We start from the raw sequence: 21,843 nt of genomic DNA, 5'->3' as shown, positions 1-21,843 counted from the left end.
CAATTTATGACTTTTGTCACGTTCACAGTGCGATGTCGGATATTATCATGGAAAAAATCTTTTGATAACAATCCTCGGCACTGTATTGCGCGGCGTAATTTCTTAATGGTCTCGCAGTTAACACATGTATAGATAGTTTGATATCGTGATAAGAAACCAGTAAGCAAAATGCCTTTTTTATCCCATAAACAGTTCAAACATCGCATTTGAGTTTACGAGATTTGCTTAGTTTTAACTTTCGTTGGAGACAAAGCGCGTCGTCATTCCATTTATTTCCATTTAGTTTCTGAGGTGATGTAAGAAACCAAATATTCAGCTCCCGTGGCTATTCGATAAATTAAATGATCACTGTTTTCATTGCAGCGCGTCAAAAACTGAAGTGCACTGCCCATCCGTTGTTTTTTGTGTTTTTGACTTCCCTACATGAGCAAAGCTATGATTATGAGATTTTCGGAAATTCTATAGCAAGAGCACTAATTCTGAATTTACTGTTTTGCTTAAGCTTCTTTTTAATAGCTAAAACTAGTTCATCAGTAACCAAAGACGGGCGTCCCCATCGTCTTCATCGTGTGAGTGATCATGCCCTTCATTGAGCTGTCTGACACTTCATTCAATCACTTATAGCATTTTGTCCGTACCGTATGGCGTTGTGCATGAGTCAGAATAAATGCCACGTATGCTTGAAACCATGATCACAGCGCTGATTCTGATAGAATAGAAATCAAACTTACATTGTGAATATACCTCGTATTATTAAATGTAATTTGGATCATAAAACATTTATAAATATAATGAAACAAAAATGATAAAATACGAAAATCAACTAACTCGTTGTCAATAATATTCTACATGGTGAAAATGATGAAAAAGGAAAAAAGTTATAACTGAGTAATCATGTCTATAGTGAATTTGAAAAAACAAGTGTTTCATAATATGCATGATGTATGTACTTGTAAAACGGGTATTGGAAGAAAATGCAAACATATCAGTGCCATAATTCATTACGTTCCTATAAACTTGAAAAGCGATAGAAATTAGTTACGTTTGAATAAGAATTTTTCGTGTAGAAATACGTGCAATTAAAAAATGCACACACTTCAATTTGGAAAGAAATTATCGCAAAGAGGAGATTATCACCTAGTCCGATAGCCTAGAAGTCATTATAGCTGTGTGATTCAATGTCATTAGATCTAGGTTGGTTTAGGAATGATTAGCTTACAAAACAAAGTGTAGGGTTATGAAATAGCAGACAGACTTGCTAAAATAGATACAGATAAGTCCTTTGTTAGACATGAACTGTAGAAAAATCACTAGAAAAGAATGTAGATAAAAAAATTAGTAAATTATTTGAGACGGGCAAATATACTTCTATGAAAATATTACCAAATAAGATCTATTGAATTATTAACCTAAGTAAGAACAATATATGAATATTAATAAGAGTCTTGTACGGCTATTTCGCCTCAATAGTCACCTAAAATTGCAAGGTTTAGCAAAATTGTAGGAAAATTCTATGCACAGAAAAAAAAACATTTTTGAAATTTTTGGCTCAAATAATATCTTAAATATGCCAGTTAGAGATAATTATGAGTTACGCAACCTCAAAGTTTTCAATGAATGCGGAATAAATTCATTTTTTGATTTCCTTTCTCGACTTCAGCTTTTTATATGTATTGTAATGTTTTTTTTCAATTATATGATTACTAGTCGTAGGATTAATTAGTAACTAACGTTCTTAATTTATTTAAATACTATACACCACACTTATCTAACTTATAATAATTCACTTATCACTATCACTATCACTTAACTAATTTCTTTGAATTCTTTGATTACTTTGGTAATTCGTTCTGTTCACTAAGTCTATTTATTATAAACTGAACTAAGCTACGCTATATAAACTTCTTATATATCCCAAAATAATCCTCAAAAGATCTAGAAAAATAAACAAAACAAATAAATAAATAGACTTTCCTAGGTATTATTAAAAAAAACAATGTAAATAAATCGCACGCCATAAAAACAAAGATCGAACGAATTCCGGGTATTTCATCAATGGAAATGCTGTTGCCAAATTTCAAAATTCCCCTATATCGAAGCAGGACTGGCACCAGGACGGAGATAAGTTCTGAACAGTATTATACATAACGTAGAGTTCTTAGAAATTCAATATTTTTGATAGAAAACCTTTTTTTGGAACCTCGATAAATATTTTTTTCCATCATGCCTCAAAAATTCAGTTGGTACTACTTTAGGGTTTGTTAATATGCTTTTTCCTTTTTCCACATGTTTTCTTGGATTCTAAATCGTATAATAAAATGTGACGATTCATAAGTTTGTCATCTTATCATTTATATGAGATTGAATGTTTTTATATTGTTTCTATATCTACAATATTTTTTGAATGCTCAAATGCATGATTTATAAATTGTCTCTGCTGCTTAAAACAGAGAAAATTTTACATACACGCGAAGTTTATCAATACATGAAAAGTTTACTTCAAACGATGACTATGCATAAATATCAAAAAACAATTAACTAGCTACGATCAAAACAAATACATTAACGATTGTTTCATTTCATCACAGTGAATTTATGTATTGGTAACATTTACACTCTCCTTTCATGTTTGCTACTGAGCATCTTGAATTGTGTTTTATTTTATAGAATAATAATTAAATAATGTTTATAACGTTTCGAATTTATTATTTGAACTATTGAATTTATTCCAAATTACACAATTCCTATGTAAAAAATATTCGATGTTTGCCTAAAAACTTTATCGCCTAAACATGACGATGGCAATTATTAATAGATGTCTGAAAATCTATCGACTCGAGAAAGTTAATATGAGGGTATTCGAAAAAACGATAAAAATTGCTAGCTCTCATTGAATATTTGTTTTTGAAAGAGAGAGAATACGCCATCGTCAATAAAAAAGTTTATAGGACTCTCTGACTAAGGGCCCCCGCAGACTGCAGACTTTTTATCGGCCGATAGTTTAGTCGGGTTGGGCTGAAAGTGCGCACACCGAGCCAACTAAACAGTTTGGTTGGTGAACAGGGCGCAGACTATCCAACAGTCGGCCGACTATTCTCGAACTAGTTTGTAACGGACTGTTGAAGCGGTCACACAATATGAAAATGTTGTCCAGAAAAATTATTGCTCTCATCATACTCCGGAGGAGGATAATCAAGAAGAGATTGCGAGAGCATTGGGTGCATCCCATTCTCAGTGACAGATTAGTTAGTGGAAAATTTTACACTATGCATTCCAAATTACTTGATTACCCGAAAAAATTTTTCGCCTATTATCGAATGAGCATTACCAGCTTCAATGAACTTGTCAAGCTAATTGGACCAGCAATAGCGAAGGAGGATACAAATTTAAGACTTTCTATACCTGTGGAGGAGAGATTGAGCGTTACGATAAGGTAAGATAAACCACAAATACTTTTCAACTATTTTTATTAGAATAATATTACAAAATTCGGAAAATATTTACAAGTCATATATTTGCGATTCATCTGAAAAATTTGAATAATAAGACTGGGCTGTATCGTTGGAGTTGCCAGGTGATGAAATGTTTCGAATGGTTGTCGGTTGCGAAATTGGAAAAGAGTACAAGGGTTGCTGAACTCTGTTGTACGTACATGTTGGCGGAGACTGAGCGCACCTAGCTGATCTTATCTGTTTAAAAACGTTAAGAATACTTATTTTAGCATCAAGTTTTTCTTCTGCGGTTAAACTTTGGAGTGAAGGGACCAGTGACAAAGCGAAGTTCACATCTTCATCAGTATTAGGCTCATTTAATGCCTTTAATAATGCTTCATCCACGTCCGTCTGCTTCGGTACATTAGGTCTCTTTTTCCGCTGACGAATAGGGGTGGGAGTGGATGAACCAGCTTGATCATCATGCTCATCATTTGATAGAAAATTTTCCTCTTCCAGGTTACCTTCAGTAAGTCGGTTTTCCATGCATGGAAGTAAAAATAATAACTGTTCAAAGTAGACATATTTACGCCTTTTATTCGCAGCTTGCCCCGACTTAGTGTTCTTTTGAGCGTTTAATTCGCGACGAAAGCAAGTCCTTAAATTAGCCCATTTTTTTTGCACATCACGACCTGAAAAATATTGAAATTTAATTAATTTTTAATTTTTTACAGATATTGAAATATAATTAATTTTTATTTTTTTACAGATATCTGGCTACAGGAGCTAGTTTCAATACATTATCTTTTGATTATCTGATGGGAGCTTCTACAATACGAGATATTACTAAAACTACATGTGAGCAAATATGGAATATACTTCAACCATTGTATATGTCAACCAAAGAAGAAGGCGACTGGATTAAAATCGCAGACGAATTCTATAGTCGCACAAACTTTCCAAACATCATTGGAGCAATTGATGGCAAACATATACGGATGATACAGCCAGAACATTCCGGTTCATCATATTTTAACTACAAAAAGTTTTTTTCGTGCGTGTTAATGGCTTGGACAGACGCAGATTATAAATTTGTATATATAGACGTTGGTTCTTATGGAACAGCTAGTGATTCGGAAATATTTAAATCATCAGAAATGGGTAAACGGCTGTCCCAAAACCGATTAAATATTCCCTCCGGAAGGCAATTGCCTAATGATAATGTCGGAGATGTTATTCCATTCTCTGTCGTAGGGGATGAAGCGTTTGGACTTGGCAATCATATACTACGTCCTTATGCAAAAAGAAATTTAAACTACACCAAACGAATTTTCAACTATAGACATACAAGAGCTCGACGAATGGTTGAGTGTACTTTTGGGATTCTTGGTAACAAATGGCGTATATTTCACCGACCAATGGATGTCAATATCAATTTTTGTGTCAAAATAATTAAAGCTTGCTGTGTCCTGCATAATTATGTAAGAATCAAAGATGGAATAAATTTCACAGAAACTCTCTACAATTGTCCCATGAATAACTTAACTATAAATGAAGACAACCGAGGAAGAAATAATATGAATAACGTGCGACAGTACATGTCGTCATACTTTATTTCTCCCGGAGGCGCGATTCCGTGTCAATATAACAAAGTGTAATAATTGTAAATAGATAAATAAATAAATAAATAAAAATTCACATAAGTACTCTAATATTTTTATTTTTACATTCCTACCTTTGTTTGTTTTCTCCTCAGCGCTAAGCGAATTCCAATCAACAACAACTGCTTCGCAAACTTCCTCCCACAGTTTTTTCTTCATATTCGCGTCGGAGTACTCCTTTAAAATTTTTTTATAAAGCGCAGGTCTTTTCTCGACTTCTTCAATTAAGTTTTCGACGGAACTTTCTATAATCAACAATTGTGATTTGGGCGAAGCCATATTGAATAGAAGCACACGACGCCAAATCACAGAGCGAACTGAACTATCGGCCGACTAAACAATCGTCGTGTATGCGCAGGCGTGTATGCGCCAATACTGATTAAACAGTCGGCCGACAGTTGGCCGACAGATTAGTTTGAATGTAATCGAGTAGCCCATCAAACTTTTTTATCGGCCGATACTGAATCGCTGTAGTGTGCGCATATGCATTCCTCTCCATACTGATTAAGAAACCGACCAAACTATCGGCCGATAAAAAGTCTGCAGTCTGCGGGGGCCCTAAGTGGTACTGAGATGAGATAAGCACTGAGCACATTTAAAGAATGTGTTCTTCATAATATACGAAGGTTGTTTAAAAAGTTTCCGACTTCAACCTTAACAATATAAGTTTATATTTATATTTAAGTCTGCGTTGAGAAATTCTTACTAAAAACTTAGCTTCTCTTCAACAATCTTATTACTGTTTATCTGTCTAAGTCTATCATTAAATGAAAGAGTAGCTAAACTCTATTTAGAGACACTCTGTACCATCATTTACGACCATAAAATTTTGAGCAGGTGATTTAAAACGTGCTTGTATAAGCTGGCCTGACTACAAGCGTTAAGATGGCAAAAAACTGCGATAAACCACGATATCATCAAAAAGTTCTTCAAATGGTATTGGACGTCGGTTTGATGTTAGAGAGATAGAAGCGGTTCTGGGCATATCAAAAGAACCCATTTGCTATAAAATGAAGAATTATGCAAGTGGTGCGCTGGGTACTATGCTTTTTCACTTTGGCGCATTCGAATAAATATTTTTCTAGCCTTATTGGCATGGCTTAGGAATTTTAGTCGATTTTTTGCTACGATTCATTACTGTTGATGAAATCCGCATCCATCAGTAAACTTTCGAAATGAATAACAGTGAAGATAGTGGATTACAAAGAGCGAACTTTCTTGGAAAAAGACAAAGACGGTTTAATTGGCCGAAAAAGTGATGACGACCATTTATTTTCGGATAGACAAAAGATTGTGTTGATCGGCTATCTTCAAAAAAAAATTAAAAATAACAGAAATAACAGAACAGAGTATTACACATATTTGCTTGATAATGTGGAAGAAGGAATTGTAAAAAGGGACTGTATTTGACAGAAAAAATTCACTTGCAATTGATTATAACCATCAGCCGTATCTATCAGATATAGCAATCAGCGGCTTTTTTCTGTTACACAAGCAACGTTTTACTAGAAGAAGAGAGATTACCAGGAGAGCACGTTATTCCATAGGTAGATTTAGAGGAGAAAGTCGGCAACTATTATTTGGAAATGTTAAAAAGGTCAGGACTACGTATATAGCTTTAAAAGAAGATTATTTTTAATAATAAAAACGATCATGGGGAAACTTTTTCTTTCAACTTTCTATTAGTTTTGGAACAATAATCGTATTATACTGACAATTATTTAAGCTAAGACATCAATGCGTGGGATACCGCGGTTACTCACTGTGGTTCAAAAACGTAATCGAATTCTCACTTTGCTGTTTTGGAATCATTTTAATAAATCCAATCCATTTTGTGTTTTGGTTGATTATTCAGTACCGCATTTCTGATGTAAGAAAAGCAACAGACAAAGCTGTGGTTAACTTGCTTGGAAACATGCGAAGGCAGTTCCGTATACCGGGAAGATAATGGCAAAAGTTGTTTTCAATAGTCGCGAAATATTTTTCACCTATTATCTTCAAAACTGGGAAATAAAATCCACGAATTGATTGACCATATACTTCATATTTTATTGTATTGGTTGATTAAGTTGTATCGAATTTCAAGAAAAAATGTTGCTTGTTTATTTGCTCAGACGGAATCTTTCCAGACAACCCTTGTATAAGTGATAATGTTATATTTATTCTGTTCCTATTTGCATAAAAATAAAACGTTTTGAATATTATTTCATCATTGTCTATTCTTCCATAATAAATCTTTATAGATCTTAAAAATCATTATGTTAATTTATTCATGAGGCGAAATAAATAAAAATGACAGATAATAAATTATATCTGTCTATTTTTCATTCTTCACGTTTACAATAAGGCGTCTATAATTCGGTTTTAAATTATTGCAGAGACAAGGGCAAATAATTCATGTTTGTATTATGATAAATGTTCATTATTCACCAATCTATAAATGTCGAACATTGCTTGATTATATTTACGTGTAAAATATTGATGTATCATTTTTTTTCAATTCAGTGTCACTATCATTTGATAAAATATCCATTTTTGAGATTGGTTCACGTTATTATTTCGAATATAGAAATTAAAATAACAATATACGTTTTTTTTCCAATATTTTTGAGTATACAGTCGTTAAAATGATTGATATATACGTTTTCGTCTATTTATTCGATTTGTATATTATTGTATGAAACATTCTACAATTTATTAGGCTCGTTGGGTATCTTGAATTCATTGATAACCCCAAATCCTTTTGAAAAAGATTCAATACGATTTCCTTTCGCTTCTAGAATAACTGTCTAATGTTATCTACGTCCAACTTCTTTCTAACTTTGCCGATATTGCTGAGCTTTACTAAGGAGTTATCTGTTTAAACACAGAAAAGAAAACTTGGATTTGATATTTCTTCCACATCTTCGACAAACTCATTATTTGCATTATTTTTTATTGTTGTTGTACCCATTCAACCATGCACATTGAGAGTGAAGTTAATGTATTGTATTTTGCCCTTCATCTTAACATTTAAAAAATTAGAACCTTTCACTAAGAAATTTGACAAAACTTATTTTGTTAATCGCAGTTCTAATAATGTCCTTATAAGGTCTGTAAGTCTTTATTTTACATTGACTATTTTTTATTGGTGTACCCATTCAACAATGAACATTTAAAAAAATAGTGTATTGAATTTTCAACTCGATAATCGATAATCAACTACTTTCGATATTCCATAAAAGTAACCCTTTCGTATTCAATTGCCCCTTATATCGGCTTTATGAGAACAAACAAAACAGGTGTTTGGGAAAGAAGTATAATAAGAAAAGCATTGAAACTACAAAAGTTGTTCGCTATTAATAGATTTCAAATATCAGGATATAATAACTACTTTGAGATTCAAATTTGAAGAACTTTGAGAGACATTTTGTTATTGGGGTAGATGAAAATTATTTTCTAACTAAGCTTGTCTTTATTGGACCCCGTTTTTCAACTATTTTCCAAGAATAGACTCATATTAGCTTCCTAAGATCCTCCCTTATTATAATATGTACAATTTTGATAAATCCAAATAAAAACTACTCATGAGTGAGATGATAGCTACGACTTCCAATATAACTGTGAAGAAAACTTGGGAAATCGCCATTCGACCCATTGTATCCTTATTTGCAGTAGACTATTAGGTCCTGTAATTAGATATTGAATGATTTTATAGTCTGGAGTCCACTTCACTTTTCTTAATAATGTGTCTAAACGCTACTCTATTGTCGATAACACCACTCCACCCATTCACTTACCATCAATTCTACTATACAAATATTCATCCGCTACAACTTAAGTCTTCACTCACGGAAGACTTAAGTTGAAGCAGTAATATATCCAGAACCACATTTTCTATTAATGATTTAGGTCTCAATTGAAAGAGACAATTGGTTGGATGAACTTAGTGTCTGTTCAGATTGCTAGGGAATTATTATTAAACTTTTATTGGAAAATTTATGGTTCTCTAATAAATATTATGTTAAGCATCAGATCTAAGTACTGTCAATTATTGGTTTTATCGTCATTCTAGATGATAAACGTGAGTCCTTGCTAAGAAAAATATTATCTATGAACGATATAAAGAATAATAATCTTTCCCTTGTATATAAGATAACTCCTAGAATCTTTCTGCTTAGTTAATCTTAGGAAGCACTTGAAGAAGAGTTTTTAAAATCTAATTCGTACAAGATCACATAATAATATGAATACTCGATATTTCCACAAATGAATTCCTGTTCTTTTACGAGGCATATTTTTTAAGTAAGTACCGTTTTGCGATTCCGTCGCCACAACCCCAAGGTCGGCGTTCCGCACATGCGCGCTGTTTACCTAAATCTCTTGTCTACGCACTGACGCCATTATAGTCTGATTCTTCATTGTGTACGTTGTTTTCTGAGTGTTTAAGATGCCTCCGACAATCGTGAGTCCCGCCGATTGTGAAGTACGGGATGTTATACGATTTCTTAGTGCTAAAGGCGTAAAACTGATCGATATTCAACGTGAGATCTGTGAAGTTTACGGACAAAACATTATGAGTGATCTTCACCCAAAAAAGTGAAGTTTAAGCAAACAATTTCTGCCCGGAAAATCATGTGCACAGTTTTTTGAGACAGAAAAGGAGTATTGCTAGTGGAGTTTCGGCCTCGTAATGAGACAATCAATGCAGCGTCTTATTGTGAACAATCTGCGTCGTGCAATCCAGAACAAAAGACGTGCTAGGTTGAATAAGGGTATAGTTTTGCTGCATCACAATGCCCGTCCATATGTGGCTAATCGGACCAAAGATCTCATCAAATCTTTTCAATGGGAAGCTTTAGATCATCCTCCCTACTGCCCTGATATGGCGCCCAGCGACTACCATTTGTTCCTGCACTTGAAGAAACACCTGGGTGGGCAGCGTCTTCAAGACGATAACGAAGCCAAAACAGTTGTGATACAGTGGTTAACAAGTCAGGCGGCAGAATTTTATAAGGAGGGTATTCAAAAACCGGTGCCACGTTATGGCCGGTGCCTCAATATTCACGGAAATTATGTAGAAAAGTAGATTAAGGTACAGGCTTTCTTGTAAAAATAAAATTATTGCGATATCTTTGCACTTCTTTTTTTAATTCCAAAACGGTACTTACTTAAAAAATATGCCTCGTATAAATTAATCGTCGCACTCATTTATAACAGTGTAGGGGATACTGCGTGGAAATTACTTTTGCGGGTGCTAAGCAGAGGCTTTTTGCCATTTAATTTGATTAGATGAGATTTCTTGTGTAAATCGAATTCAACCTAATACAACGATTTTGAAGTAAATAAGATATAAGGAATTTTTGTCTGTTACATCTACATAAGTTGGATACTAAGCTTAATGGATTGGAATGGATTGTTTGGATGAAACAAGTAATCATTGATCACGGAATTTGTATTCATTTTTTCCTTTCATCTGATAAGTTATTTATGAGTCTAAGACTTCGGCTCTTTTTCGTCTGATGGGGAGACATTGATTTTAAAAGTTTTTCTTTTTGTCAACTGTGATATATTGAGATTATCCGTAATTGTTAGAGCCAATTTAAATGATTTATATGCCAACTGAGATATACAGTGTGAGTCATTTAGTGAGCGAACGGTGATATTTTTCATCAAGGGGCTCTACGTTAATTTTGAACATTAGGTATTCTCGAAATACTAATTAATCAAGATAATTAGTGTCATACATTACGAATCGTATCTAACCTTTATGAAATTACAAATAAAACTACTAAGTGTATATTGGCACCCTTTACGAAAAAATTCGTGACTCTAATTTCAACAATAGAGACACGGACATATTTAAAGAATTTCAGTCGTGAATGTTACAATAATAAGCTTTAACTCACTAAGTAGATAAATATATAATTACGGTTGCATTTTCTATGAAACTTGTATAACAATAATAAAACAATAATTATGTACAAGGTCAATCTACTCGATCCTCGTAATTGTTTATTGGACGTTATTAATAAAATTATATTTTAATGTTATTGGACAAAAAATTTATATAGTTGAACGATTTGGTTATATATTTCAGTTTTTAATTAAATTAGATATTTTCCCTCACCTGTTAACCTTTTCATTGAAGCGATAAAAAAATCGATTAATAAATTTTAAAACGCAACGGATAACATTGAACTGTAAAATATTCTAATCCAAAATAATTTTTCCCGGGAATTTTTAGCTTCCCAACCACAATGACAAGCATAATTATCATATTTATAATGGTGGAAGTTGACAGTACACAGCAACGCTCTATAAACCGAAGTAAACATTAAAAAGTGTAATTACAAAGATTATAACACAAAAAGGGTTGAAAATAATTAAAATTTATAGCCTTATTTAGGAAGTTTTCAGTGTATAATGTTTGTAGATTATACTTCAATGTTATTTTCCTAATTTGTTTTAAATTTTTATTCAAGCTCAAAGGTCAACCGAATTATTATTATTGTTATTGAAAGACTAAATTTAAAAATATAATGACAGCAAGTTGCTCCTCTACAGTATTCTATAATCTCTATCTAGAACTTTGTAAGAGCTTCTATAAACATAAAAATTTCATATTTTCATACATGATCAAGATGATATTTTTTTGTACTAATTGTCATCTCGACTGCTGTGACTTGCTTAACTATTGTTTCGCTAGAGTGATTATTATATAGAAAGGGTAGTGTTTGATTTCTGTGACTTGATTAATTACTACCCAAGTTATATTAGTGGAAGGTTATTATAAATTTCTCCTCCTGATGTATCCACTTATCGAATCGGGAAGTAGTCACCTAATGTTTTATTCTGTTTATGCTAATCCTACTACTATTCTGTTCTTGTTATTTCGAGATATTTATGTAGATTCATTCTCCCGCACTTTATGGGTTAATTATGCATTCAGTCAGCCTCCGGTGCCTTTTTCTCTCCAGACACACCAATCGCGATAGAATTATACGCTATTATATAATTTCAAAGTTTTAGATTCATAATAAAGACATTTTAACATATTATTAAAATTTGGAATAAGCGATTGATACACTAAAATAAACAGCGACATGGTTTTAATATATATATATATATATATATATATATATATATATATATATATATATATAGACAATTTCCAATATATCTGTGGTTTTGGTGACACAGTCAATCAAACACAATTGTGTTTCTCTGTAAGAAAAGAAACGACATTTAATGTTATTATTAACAATGTCTGTTCCAAAATCACAAATTAAAATAAACTTAAAAATGAAATTGTTTTCCAGCACACAATCACACAACACGACATTCGAGGTTATGCCCTGCTTCCCATCGATGACAGTGACAGATCATCTGTCACAAACGGACTTTATGTGACGTACGGCAAAATAACACGCAAAAGAAAATTATATTTTTCTTTACATATATCTTACCAAAGTACCAGAGTACCAAAGATTTTATCTGAATGTATAAAAGTCTGTCTCTCTCAAAATATCCAAGGAACCAAAGAGTTGCAAATTGACCGTATAAAATTAGACGGTAAATGGGTTCATGAGCTTCCAGTACCTTGACAGCAACAGTACCAGTAACAGCAACTTCATAGAATTGAAGACATGTAACAAACGCAACTGCATATGTCCATTAAAAGCGAAGTAACAATATTCTAAACTTATGTGGGACTTGCAATGACATATGCTGGAGAAACAAGAGCAGAAACAGTATTTACGAATGCGCTACTATAGAGAATTGAGATGAGAATACTATCGAAAAAGTTAGACCATGTTTTACGGTACCAGCAGACAACAATAACATTCATATATTTTGAGAAAGGGATAATTTGTCGAGATTAGTCAGATGTCGAAAAAAAGACTGAAGAGGTGATGTGGATAAAATACCTGATGATCAGATAGCCAAATATTTGGAAGAATTCTTACTAATCAAAGGAAGGACTCCAGGGAACACCATTGTTCAATGTCATTCACAGAGAATTGAAAACTAACACTAACATGGTAAGGTTAAAGATTGCGAATTTATAGTATTAATTGGACTTGTTTCGGTATTTTTTGATTGGTTTTTAGTATTCAACTTCTGCTCACTGCACATGAATGTGTGCAATAAATGAAAACGTGAGTATTACTCAACTAGTGATAAACATATATCCAACATCACGAAAAATCAACAGATATTATTCAGAAGAAAGTTTTTCTTACAAGTCCCAACACACGTTACCACAAATTCTGCTCTTTTTCATAGCTTGCGATTTCCCCTGATACTTTTCCTCTTTTTGTTACCACTACAATAAAGTTTCTGATGATTTCATTTTTCCGATGACAACTTTTTTTAGTAGTTGTTGTTTGGCAGTAAAAGTTCATACAATGCTCAGACATTTAACTTTGTAAATTGTACCGAACAAAAAATCCACGGAATAATATACTGAATGAATAATAAGAAGTACTAAAAATGAAACCGTCAAACTAGGTTATAATATTCAACCGCATTTACTAATATTGACGCCTTGTTTACATTTTATCCATAATTTATGCGGTATGAGAATAGGAGCGAAACACAAAAAGGACGGCGAAAATATTTAGGTTATAAAACGTGACTAAGCAAATTTGTATAAATTAGCAACTCAGTTTTTCTTATATCACATGCAAAATTATTGTTAGACATATTTTTACGAAAATTATCAATTTTTAATTTTGATTCAATAGACTACATTGACGTAAAAACCTCTATAAACAGTTTTCAAAATTTGCATTATTATCGAAGATTGTTGACAATGCAATATTTTGATCAAAATATCTGGTTACCATTTTTTTTGTATCATTTGCACATATATATATATATATATATATATATATATATATATATATATATAATACTATATGGATAGTTTTTATAAGTAGAAGGTATTCCGACTAAGTGAAAAAAATAGTGTATTGTCATCTTTCTCTCCTCCGAGCGCTTCAGTTAGCTCTGCGCACCTTTTAGGCACATGAAGTATGTGCAGTATAGATAAAGTGTTTCGAACGAGAAAGAAAATGAATATTGTCCATTTAGGAGTATTACATATATGTATTTTCATAAGAATAAGAAAGATAGAGGTATCAACACATAGTAAAAACAAAAAATAGGATACAGTTAATGAGACTGAAGAAAACGTTTCTAGAGTCAGTTATATTAAAAACTGAGGCTACATGTTTCGTACACAACAATTGAAAAACATTTATAATGTTTTTGGCAAGTTGAGAAGCTTGATAGTTGGGTACCTCACGAATTGAAAGAAATTCATTTAACACAAAGAAATAACATTTGCGATATACACCTTAAACGAAATGAAGCCGATCATTTCTTGAAAAGAAACATCACTTGTGATGAAAAATTGGCCCTGTACAGTAACATAGTTCAAAAACTATCAGGGAGCAAACACGATGAACCAGCACAAGCTACATCGAAAGCTGAAAAACAACAAAAAAAATTTATGCTGTCAGTTTGTTGTGTTTTTTGAGCTGCTTCTAAGGAATCAAACGATCAATTCTGAAATTAACTGTCCACAATTAATGAAACTGGATGAAGTAATTGAAGAAAAACAGCCAGCATTGTCAAATCGGAAAGGTTTAGTACTCCACCATGATGATACAAGACCTCACACATCTTTGGCAACTTGTGGGAAACTATTGGAGCTTGTCATACCTTATCCCCCTATACCGCTCTGATCTGGCACCATCTGATTATCATTTATTTCGAAGTTTGCAGAATTCTTTGAATGGTGAAACTTTTACAAATGACGAGCTTTACGTCCGCAAAAGCAAGACTTATGCTAGATTAAGACCTTGTATTGCAGGACTCACGTAAGACTATTTGTTCAAATATTGCTTGCTTTGTATAATTGGGTATTTTATATTTAACAAAAGTAGTTCGAGGGAAAGATTGGTTATTAGATTCAAAGCTTCGGTTTTATAACTTTTTATCAAATTCTAAATTGAGTCCAATAGTTCCAATATTTTGTTGGTTGTCTTTACAGAGCTCCGATGAGAATTTTGTTCGATATCTCATTGTAAACATCATTTTTAAAATCTATCAGCAAGTCGCCAATAATATGTTTAAATAATTAAACTCTTATAATTATCCTATATGAATATTTTTGCATGTACTTCGATTTGGAAACTTTATATAGAACTTTTCATAACATTTATACTAACAACACTGCATTTCTCATTTCTTAATTCTTCATTTATTTTAAATAGCTTGAAAAACCATGTATTGTCAAATTTTCTTCGAAAATGCCTACTAAAAGAACTACCAAAAAGTACAGCACTTGCTGGAGTCTTGATGGAGGATCAGTACCAAAATCAAGACTGGATCTTGCAAGATCAAGGCAAAGACCACTCATTAAACTTTTAAACCGAAACTAATCTGGTCTTGATTTTGTATTCACTCAACACTAATCGAAATAATCAATACACAAAATTTTTGTTTAGTTTTTCTCATCAGAATTAAATCCATTGCATTGTAAATTGGATACTAACACACTGCTAAATGTATACGTATCTGTTTTTCACATTCACATTTTCTCAGCGAAATCCAACCAGATTTAATATAATATGCAACATTCTTTGAATATTTTGACGTAAGAATATTTTTCATATAAAATTTAACCATATGCATGAGTAAACAATATATCAGCGTCCTAAAAATAAATATTTTATGAATATTTTAACTTGAAAAAGTGTGCCTGTCACTCTCTTAAAATGTTCAATCTTCATATTGGTTTAAATTCTCGAATATTCTGCTCTGCTTTGTTTTATATATCTACATACTTCCGACTTGATTTGAATTTGACCGGTAAAAAATGTATTTGTGGATTTATGTTTGGATTTTGCTATGTCATTGCAATTAAATCAAATTAGTAATTAGGTAATTTTGCACGGAAGATTTGTTTGTTTTTTATTTTTTGTTAATTCATGTTGTAGGTAATCTATTAATTAATATAATTCTGCAAGTTGTCAAATGACAGCAATAGGTCAAAACGTCAAATTTTTCATGGAAATTCCCTTTGATAAATTTTTGTTAATATTTACTGATTGCTAACCATAAAAAATGAGCTAGTCACTCGCGCCGAGAGTGCGATAACTTTGTGACGCTCTTTCATCGCTACGTAACCGTTTGACGCTAAAGCTCAGGTATCGGATTGGTATGCTCCTCTTAGGGCAGCGTCAGTTAAGAAAATAAAATAATCCAGGGGTCAATACAGTGAATCCTCTACGGTAAGGGCTGCGGCTATCAAATCTAACGTAAGCAAATTACCGCATGCTCGTTTATCAATTCCAGTAACAACTTTTCAAAATACTTTCCTACTCGGTTGGCTGAGGGCCCTAACACGACCACCACTGACATGTGAAAACTCAGCTCCCTCAGTAGTTTCGCTCTTCCTAGTAGAGTATGAATACTCAGCGCCTCCAATAGCAGTTTCCTCTTCGTATAATCGGTTGGCTGAAGACCACTAATGAGTTGTGAATACTCAGCGCTCTCAGTGGCAGTTTTCTCAGCCCACGAAACCTAAACCTCGGCGGTTGGGAACAGTAGTCCTAACTAACCTCGATCTGAACGATTCAGTGCGGTCTTTGGTGGTTCCTTCCAGCACTTCTACTGTCCTACTTCTAGCAATTCAGTGAGTTATACATTGTATAGTTATATTGACTTCCCTGGGTTTCTCCCACTTAAGTTCGGACAGACTGGTGCAGAAACCCTTAAACGATTTGAAATTTCGGACATTACTCTGCTCCGGGTCTTGTCTTGTAGACTGCGTGGTGGACGGGCTCCTGGTTTTCCGAGAACCGCTTTTTCTCTTCCAAATATTGACTTGCTTCGATCAGGACGGCGGAACGATTTTCTTAAACGACTGGGTACCATCTCCTTTATTGCTGTAAGCGCTTCCCTTCTTCTAGCGCTGCGAAAGGGGGGTCGTCTTGGCTATGATTCTTTGAGTTTCGGAGCACGGGGAGAGTACAACCCTTGTAAATAGTAATTTCGGGGACGAACTATATTTTACATTTAAACCGGAATATTATTCTGGTTATACTTGAAAATGAATTACATTTTTATGTTATATATAATATATATTTACATTTAAAATCGGTAACATCATTGCTTTTACGTTTTTATAAAAATATTAACTTGCACAAAATAGTAATTTGGTTACAAATTTTTTATTTGTTTTTGTTTTAAATTTGAAATTAAATTTTCAGTTTAATTGGAATCGTCCTCCGACTCTGAACGTAAATGTGTTCTTTCAGAAATTATCAATATATTCCAATATATGTTCACATAATTATTATTAATTGAGTACAAAACTCGAGATAAATGGTGTACATATCATCTGCGTAACTCATTACTGTCTCATTAATAATAAACACAACCAGATGTAAAATTCAATTGGCAGTAGTTATGTATTCAAATCTTAATATAAATTTTCAATTTAATATTTGAAATATTACGTTTTTTATTAATATTTTTCACACTCGTTTTCATTTTCAATGGAAGACTACTCTCCCATTTGAATGAGTATAAGATGATAGTTGATAAGATTACTATGTAGAGACATAGTGTATAAATAATAAGAGTTGATTCGACTGAATGATTGGTAATGTGCCAGTAGTCCAATTTCATTGATCAACTCCATGACTATTTGCATCAAATACAGTATTCAATGTGCACTGCTTGCTGTATATATTCACGAAAATCGTAATACGTTAAGGGGACATGGTAGTGCTCCTTGACGAATGACCCTTGGTACACGCTATATATATACGAAAAAAAATTTAATACAATCTATGAAAATTCAAGCCTCCGTAGCATTTATTCCTTTAGACGCCCCATATATTACCTATCTCCGTAATCTAAACTCTTCAAAACATGTAAGTTGTGTCCGTCCATCCGTTGCAAATCATAATCGACCTTTTTTTTAATTTTTTGAATGTATGAATAAATATTAGAATTGGAAAATTTATGGGATTCTTATGGGCCAATTAGAATGATATACCACCAAACCCTACCAGAAGAATCTCAACTCACTATTAGGCTTACAAGATTGACATCTGATGATCATGGACGCCCTCCACAGACGGATGTTTGAATTAAGTAATGATTATTAAAAATATCTCCACTTTCCATGGTCCGATTTGAATGATATATCCATGAAACCCGACTAGCCGAATCACCGCTTCCAAAAATTGTCATTGGATGATTATGGATACCCTCCACAGCGCACAGAGAAATTTTTCATTTTGATCACTGGAAAATTTATCTCTAAAATATCTGCTCTCATACCAAAAATATCTAACGTGTTGAGTAACGCATTTCTCGCTACAGTACTACCGAAATCAATTTGGATGCCGCTGCATAACTGATTAGCTAACGTCATGGAGGGATGCGATGCATGATTGGATTTTTTAACGTCGATAATTTTTGTGTAAATTATTCAATATTCAAAATCTAAAAAAAGAACGTTTTTGTTCATTGGGCGAGGATTTACAAAACAATAATTCTACCAATCAAATAAAACGCAAATCATTTGAGCGTGAATCATATCTCTGCTTAATAAATATGTCATCATAAGTGAATTGATTACGCATGGAAAAAATTGCGATTTGTAAAATTTGTTCCACGGTTCAAATGAAATGCATTAATTCAGTCATTTTTAGATTACTTATCCGCTCATGATGTTAGGTACTCATACGTAAAATGTCAACAAAATTGATTTCAGTATTTTTGGAGATGTATATGTCTCACTCAATACCAATTAAGTGTTATTAGTATGATTTGCAATATACAGTTTTGAGAAATAATATTCAGCTTATAAGTCAGAACAGAATTTTTTCGAGAAAACCATATTGATGGAATAAACCTTAGATTAAAGATAGGACAGGATACCGCATATGTATATCTGGCGGTGCTTTTCTTTTTTTACCAAAACGTATCAGTCCGCCATTTTATTTTATTATTCGAGCGTATTTTATACTTATTCTAATGGTAAACTGTTGTGCTTTCGGCTGTAGTCGTCACAACCAGAAAAAGAAGCCAGGAATATCATTTCACAGGTAATTATTTAAATATTACAGCTAAAAGTTTAATTTAAAATCAAATGAAATAAGGGAACTTAAAATAAACATGTAGATGAATTTGAGGTTGAAGAAAAATATATAAAGGAAATTAAGTTAAAAAGATAATTTAGAGAAGTTGGGCTTCTATTTCTTATCTAAGCATGATTATAATACATGGGGAATGGGGAATTAATCGATATGTTCTAAAAGATAATACTAGTGATATGGATTAATATTATACATTAGTCAGTTATACAAATTTGTGTAAAGATAGTGAATTGAGGAGAAAAATTGAAATTTTATTAAGAACTATTACGAGTGTGAGGAACTATATAAATATGATAATTATGGGTTAACTAGTATGTCATAAATAGGTATCTGAATAATGCAGTTATTAACCATTAAATCTAAATTATAAATACGAAATATTGGATAATGAAGTAACACATAGTTATAATGGATATGAAATCAAGAATAACATTTGGTTTTCTAAATCATAAATCCTGTTACCAGGTAGAAATCTCGTTTACGTATTTAAGAAAGTCAATTTATAATTTAAATTTAATGATTCACTGAAATAATAAATTAATTCCATTCAGTCTTCGACAATGTATGATTTATAATTTGTAAATTATATTATTAAAATAATATGAAAATAAAGTTTGCTACAAGGATGTTTTTGTTTTTATAAAAGTTAGTCCCTTATAATAAATGATAATTTATTTTCATAACACAGTTTCTAAAGACATAAAGGTCAGTTTTTATACAAGAAAGTTAATAAGTCATAGATAGTTATTTATTCATAGTATTCTATATTTAAGAGAGTTTTAAAATTTTTTGATAAAAGGCGGTTGCTACTCTGTTTGCATTTATGTTTGAGTAAACACCACTCGAGCCTTTTTCAAACAAACATCAGTAACATTTCGATACAAGGGAAAGGAGATTTTTTTATCAAAAAACTGAAAAAATAATCATAACACATCAATCTTATTTCTTCAAATCTAAAGCATGATAGCTTGTCAAATAAAGTCGATCGATAAGGGTTTTTTTTTCCATTTTGCTTGTCCAGTTCAAGACTGGTTTATTTCAAAAAAACCAATTTCTCAGGAGAGCTGATTAAAGTTTATGCTTTTCTCTTCAATTGATATCCGATGGTTGTATTATGCGAATTTTTTAAATTTTGCACGGATCATTACAATAAAAGTACTCCTCTATAAATTTACAGAGGTTTTTCCCTCTCTCTATACCATCATTATTTTTTATAAGTAATTATGAGCAAAACTCCAAGATGATCCTATCTTGCACCGAAATATTTCAGGTTTTTATAGATAACTCCAGTTATTAATCATTCAAAATCTCTTTATTTTTTATAAAACAAGTACAAAAATAAGAACAAAAGTGTAAAACATAACATACATCTGCATGAATTAAAAAATCCTTGAGACTACTGAGACATTTTTAGTGAAAAAGTCATGAGTCTTTATTCTCAGTGGTAACTACATCTTTCTTCAGACTTAGTAGGCAGTTTTATCACAAATTGTGGATAAAATAAGCATTTTCATTATTATAAGATAATCACAGCTTATTACAAAATATGACTTTGTACAATAAATGCATGTAAAACTTTTATATCTACATACTACAAAAAGAGAAAAATAAAATACTGAGCCAATTCGTTTCCTACTGTAGGAACTCAACAATACAATTACTTGGGAAAAAAATGCATGTAAATACTCTTAAAAAAAGAGCGAAAAAAAATACTGGGCTAATTCGTTTACTATTGTAAGAAATCAACAATACAATTACTTTGGAAATAAATGAAAATATTAATAGCAGTATAAAATAACAAACACTGTGGGAAAACCAGGGAAGCGATTAGTTTGCATCTTTTATAAATTTTTGTAAAACTCTTTGTAACACAGAGGCGTGACAGCTACACCATTGGTTTTTTCAGGAAAAGACAAAGTAATGCTTTTTTTTTTTATTAGTGATACTAGACTTTTTCTTGTATAGGCCTTGGAGAGTGTTACAGTTGGAGTGAAACTGAAACTGCACGAAGCAGATGAACTGCTTCGACGTTTCTTGTTCTGGTTTGCTATGTTGATAGATTTGAAATATTACGGAGAGAATGATGTTTTATATCGAAAAAATTCAGGCCCATCTTTATGGGTCTTAATCACACAGATATCAGCGATTGGTACCTTAACACTGTCCTCATTGAACAAAGCTTCCTTTATTATCAAGTCAGCTGTCCTTTTTCAAATCGATGATTTCGGAGAAATCTATTTGCTTGACAGCGTATGCTGGAGGTGTCTTCTTTGCTTGTGAGTTGATAGAAATATAATTTTCTGGGATATAGATATAGCCCGTTCTATAACAGACTGCACGTTGTCGCCCTCGTTTTGAGTGTGTCCAGTTACTAAGAATAGAGCTATTATCATAATAGAACAGTTTTGGACTAAAGAGTGATACGAATAAGTTACTTACTGTTGGTTTATCACATAATAACCCACTATTGCACAATAGAACTCCTCTGTCTCTATGTGTGGCAAGGATCAAAACTGAAATGATTCACTTTTGCACGGCCCACCCTCCACAAATCAAAGATGGCCCACTTACGTACACTCCATC

At 32.5% G+C, this 21,843-nt stretch overlaps 3 protein-coding genes across 3 annotated transcripts in view; 2 read left to right on the top strand and 1 right to left on the bottom strand.

The window, feature by feature from the left end:
• The window catches only part of LOC130452417 (calcitonin gene-related peptide type 1 receptor), a 217,279-nt gene that overhangs the window by 4,509 nt on the left and 190,927 nt on the right, over window positions 1-21,843 (top strand). The gene's annotated exons all lie outside the window — the stretch shown is intronic.
• On the top strand, window positions 2,964-5,204 carry LOC130452419 (uncharacterized). Its single transcript, XM_056791694.1, has 2 exons — window positions 2,964-3,433; window positions 4,201-5,204. Exons 1-2 carry the CDS (start codon window positions 3,138-3,140, stop codon window positions 5,087-5,089), a joined length of 1,185 nt encoding a protein of 394 aa, XP_056647672.1. The 5' UTR covers window positions 2,964-3,137; the 3' UTR covers window positions 5,090-5,204.
• LOC130452420 (uncharacterized) lies at window positions 3,451-5,655 on the bottom strand. Its single transcript, XM_056791695.1, has 2 exons — window positions 5,167-5,655; window positions 3,451-4,123 (listed from the first exon to the last, which is right to left on the bottom strand). The coding sequence occupies exons 1-2, from the start codon at window positions 5,369-5,371 to the stop codon at window positions 3,501-3,503; spliced, it is 828 nt and encodes a 275-aa protein (XP_056647673.1). The 5' UTR covers window positions 5,372-5,655; the 3' UTR covers window positions 3,451-3,500.

The sequence above is a fragment of the Diorhabda sublineata genome, chromosome 1 (genome assembly GCF_026230105.1).
Source record: "Diorhabda sublineata isolate icDioSubl1.1 chromosome 1, icDioSubl1.1, whole genome shotgun sequence".
NCBI lineage: Eukaryota > Metazoa > Arthropoda > Insecta > Coleoptera > Chrysomelidae > Diorhabda > Diorhabda sublineata.
Note: the sequence above shows the minus strand (reverse complement) of the source record. Positions and strands in the feature narration are given on the sequence as shown.